Source organism: Muscardinus avellanarius, assembly GCF_963383645.1.
Source record: "Muscardinus avellanarius genome assembly, chromosome: 4".
Lineage (NCBI taxonomy): Eukaryota > Metazoa > Chordata > Mammalia > Rodentia > Gliridae > Muscardinus > Muscardinus avellanarius.
Window position 1 is genome coordinate 158,011,639 of NC_137789.1, and position 3,831 is coordinate 158,015,469.

General features: G+C 63.2%; 1 protein-coding gene across 1 annotated transcript; it reads left to right on the plus strand.

The window, feature by feature from the left end:
* Window positions 1-1,353: 1,353 nt before the first annotated feature.
* Window positions 1,354-3,048, plus strand: FOXI2 (forkhead box I2; the record flags this gene model as incomplete). Its single annotated transcript, XM_080695418.1, has 2 exons — window positions 1,354-1,912; window positions 2,606-3,048. 2 exons carry the CDS (start codon window positions 1,354-1,356, stop codon window positions 3,046-3,048), a joined length of 1,002 nt encoding a protein of 333 aa, XP_080551544.1.
* Window positions 3,049-3,831: the final 783 nt, after the last annotated feature.

A 3,831-nucleotide genomic window follows, 5' to 3' on the forward strand; every position in this document is an offset into this window, starting at 1 on the left:
CCAAAGCCCAGGCTCTTCCTCAATCTGCCCAGCTGCACCAGCCCACCAGCTGCCTCCTCTGTAAGAGTAAAGGTGGGCAGAACGCTGTTATTTAAAGGAACTGGAATCTGTTCTCTGTGATCACCTGAAGTTCCGTGAAGGAATGAAGAGTGCCCAGGGAGAGCCCCATTTCCTCAAGCTTGCCTCTGACATGGTGGGTACTGACTCTTTAGTGTCCATTTCTTTATCTCAAATTACAGGGCCAGAATTTCTGCCTCTTTGCTATAGTGGCGCAAACTCTGAGTCCAGAAGGCCAGAGTTCTTCAAGGATGCCTCAGGAGGGCCTAACACATCAGTCTGGACCTTCCTTGCTGTGCAGCCTGGCGCTGCTTGGAGCCTGGGGAGCTGGTTAGCCAGGGACCCAGGAATGCCAAAGCCCAGCAGCCCAGGAGCCAGGAGAATCATGGTTGCAGAAGCCCTGAGCTGCAGAAGGGCCAGACCAATGGGGTCTGGAGCCCAGCAGAGAGGTCTTCATTTGGGTGCATCCCCGGAGACCCAGAGGAGCGCTTCACTGCCCAACTCTGTCCTGAACTCAGTGCTGAGGCCACAGCAAAGACAAGCTCGGGCAGAGTGAAGGCCAGCCTGGTCAGCCCAGCACAGGGGATTTCTGACCTGCACTAAGGTGTGTGTGGCAGGCAGGGACTCCAGCCACTCCAGTGCCGCAGTCTACACCCATGCCTTGCGTTCTTTGCAGATCCGCCTCCGCCTCCCTGCCTGGCCCTGGCTCTGCGGGTACTCACAGACTTCATCAGGATCCTTTGCAGCAGTTTGGCTGCTTTTAATTCCCTGCGAGATGGCCCCAAGGACTCAGGGGCTCCAGGGGGCAGACACCACTCTGCCAGGGCTTTCCAGAGAGAGAGAGACAAGAAGACAAGAGAGAGCAGAGAGAGAGAGAGAGAGAGAGAGAGAGAGAGAGAGAGAGAGAGAGAGAGAGAAAGCACTAAAGGGAGCCTGCATTGCCCGAGGCTCCCAAGTCAAGCTCTGGCAGCCTCCAGGAGACAGGGAACCAGGGGCAGCCGTGCCCAAGAAGAAGCTGGGACCTATTAGATCCCTGGGGACTCAGGATCCCGGTGGTGGATACCTCCAACCTCTCAGGACCAAAGAAAGACCTGGCTGCTCTTGGCGGTAGAATGACAGGGGCGGTGCATCTGGGACCAGGGCAGGACAGAAAGCTGACCCTGGGGCGGGACGTGGACCTCCCTCGCCAAAGCTGGCCAGGGAGGCAGCTGGCCACTGACATTCAAGCAGGGCTCGGACCCAACTGCATGTAAAGGGCAAGAGGCGCTGCTGGAGGCCTCTCCGGATGGAGCACCCATGAGCTCCGGTGCGGAGCCGCCGGCCCAGGCCCAGGAGCAGCTGGACATGGCGGCGTACTGCGATGGTTTGGGCACCTGCTCTGTTCAGCACGGCCAGGCTCGAGCCAGTGCGCACCCGCCGGGGTACACCCGCGCTGAGCTGCGCGCAGCGGCCGGTGGCCCGCGCCTATGGGCGAATGCGCCCGCGCTCAGCCCCGCGCCCTACGCGGCGGGCCCTGGGCCCGCGCCAACCTATGGGGCCCCGGGCTACTCGGCCCCGGGCCCCTTCCTGGGCCCCGCGGGCGGCTTGGCGGGCGCCGACCTCGCGTGGCTGGGCCTCTCGGGCCCGCAGGAGCTGCTGAGGTTGGTGAGGCCGCCCTACTCCTACTCGGCGCTCATCGCCATGGCCATCCAGAGCGCGCCGCTGCGGAAGCTGACGCTCAGCCAGATCTACCAGTACGTGGCCAGCAACTTCCCCTTCTACAAGCGCAGCAAGGCGGGCTGGCAGAACTCCATCCGCCACAACCTGTCGCTCAACGACTGCTTCAAGAAGGTGCCGCGCGACGAGAACGACCCAGGTAAGGCCCCCGCGCGCCGGTGCCGGGCTCGCTGGGCCCCAGGCGCACGCCCTTGAAAGCGACATCATGGGACAACCCAATTCCTCAGTGCACAGCTGGACATGGTCAAGTGGGGAGACGGGACATGGGCGTGGACGGGCCCAGATGCCCCGGAACCCACAGGCCCTGGTTTGCAGTCCTGGGCTCCTGGGAACTCTGCGTTTCTGCTAGCTCCTTTGGAGGAGGAAGCGAGAACGCGCCAGCTGCGTGGCCTTGGGAGTTAGTTACCTTCTCCGAGTCTCAGTGCATTCCTCTGTAAAATGGAGGAGATAGGGCCTCCCCTCCCCCAAATTGGTAAAAATAGATCAGGTGCTCCTTCAGAAACCACCGGCGCCGACAGAGGCCAGATGTGGTCAGCTGTGCGCCACTGGCAGAGTCCAGAGAGTGGGGCATCTCCCAGGCCGCTCCTGAGGCCGGCACCGAATTTGGCAGGGCGCAGAGTATCCACTGTCTCTCTGGAATGGCTAAACGTCCCAGCCTGGCTGTGGAGGCCCGTCCCGGGTACAGATGCCTCCTGGAGGTGCGGATGGGGACCTGGGATCGCGACCCTCTGGGAGCTGGGAGGGGGGACCTTCTGAAGTCCACCGACCTCCGCACCGCAGTGTGGTCGGGCAGGATGGGGCGTTCTGACATGGGCTCTTTCTTCCTCTGTAGGGAAAGGCAATTACTGGACCCTGGACCCAAACTGTGAGAAGATGTTTGACAACGGGAACTTCCGAAGGAAGAGGAAGAGGAGAGGAGACGCGAGCTCGGCAGAGCCCCCGGGAGCCCGGAGCCCAGGGGCAGCCAAGGCGCCCGCGCTGGAGCCCCGGGGCGCCGCCTCCCCCGACCCGCCGCAGCCCTCGCCGTCCCCGCCCGCGCCCGACGCCGCTCCCTGCTTCTCCAGCTTCTCCTCGGCCATGGGCGCCCTGGCCGGCAGCCTCGGCTCCTTTCCCGGGGGATTGGGGAGCGACTTTTCTTTCGGAAGGCCGATGGCGGTAGCCCACAGCCCGCAGACCCCTGGCTCTGCGCAGGGCTTCGTCTCTGGTCATCAGACAGCGGCCAGCGGCTTTCGCGTCAGTCACCTGGTCTACAGCCGGGAAGGGACCGAGGTTTGAAAGGTTAAAGACAGGTCTGAATGCGGGACCGGAGGTGCTGAGCTCGGTCCGGATTGGCACCGGGTGACCGCCCGGCCATCAAGGCTGCGGGAGCCGTCAGTGCCACGAGAGAGCGCGCAGACCCGGGCTGCAGGACCCGCAGGGAGCTAAGCTGAGTGGCGCTTCCGCGGTGGCCGGCCCGAAGCTGAACCCCTCACCCCCGGGACTCTGCCTTCAGATGGGGCTCCCGGCTCCGCCCCTAAAACCGGCCACTTGGGCTCCCCCGCCTGCGCCTCCAAGGATCCACCTTAAAGGAGAGATGGATGGTTTGGCGCTTCGGAGGGAAACCTGGCCAACCAAAGAGACTTACTCTAAAGGACAGGAAAGAGGGACTGAAAGAGCGCAGGCGACCCAGCCTTCCCACCTGGCCGGGGCAGCTCCTCCCTAGTCCAGGAGTCTGGGGAAGGGGCTCAGAGCCCTCCAAGCTCTCTCACCTGGAATGCGCAAGGAGGAAGACCTGGGGCTCTAAGGACTGTATCTCTGGGAGGAGGGGCTTCCTAATCTCCAGGGCTGCCTGTGCTAGAAGGAAGGGGCCCTGGGTACCAGCTTATTCCTCTGTCATTTAGCTCCTGGCTGGGTCTGTCCCCAGACCACCCACTCAGCACCCAGTGTGTCCAGGTCTGCCCCTTGCCCACCCACACCCGCACCCACACTGGACTCACCCAGGCAGGCTGGTGACCACAGCTGCTTGGCTCTGCCTCCCTCCTGCCCCGCCCCTCTGCCTCCTCTTAGAAGGTAACTCCT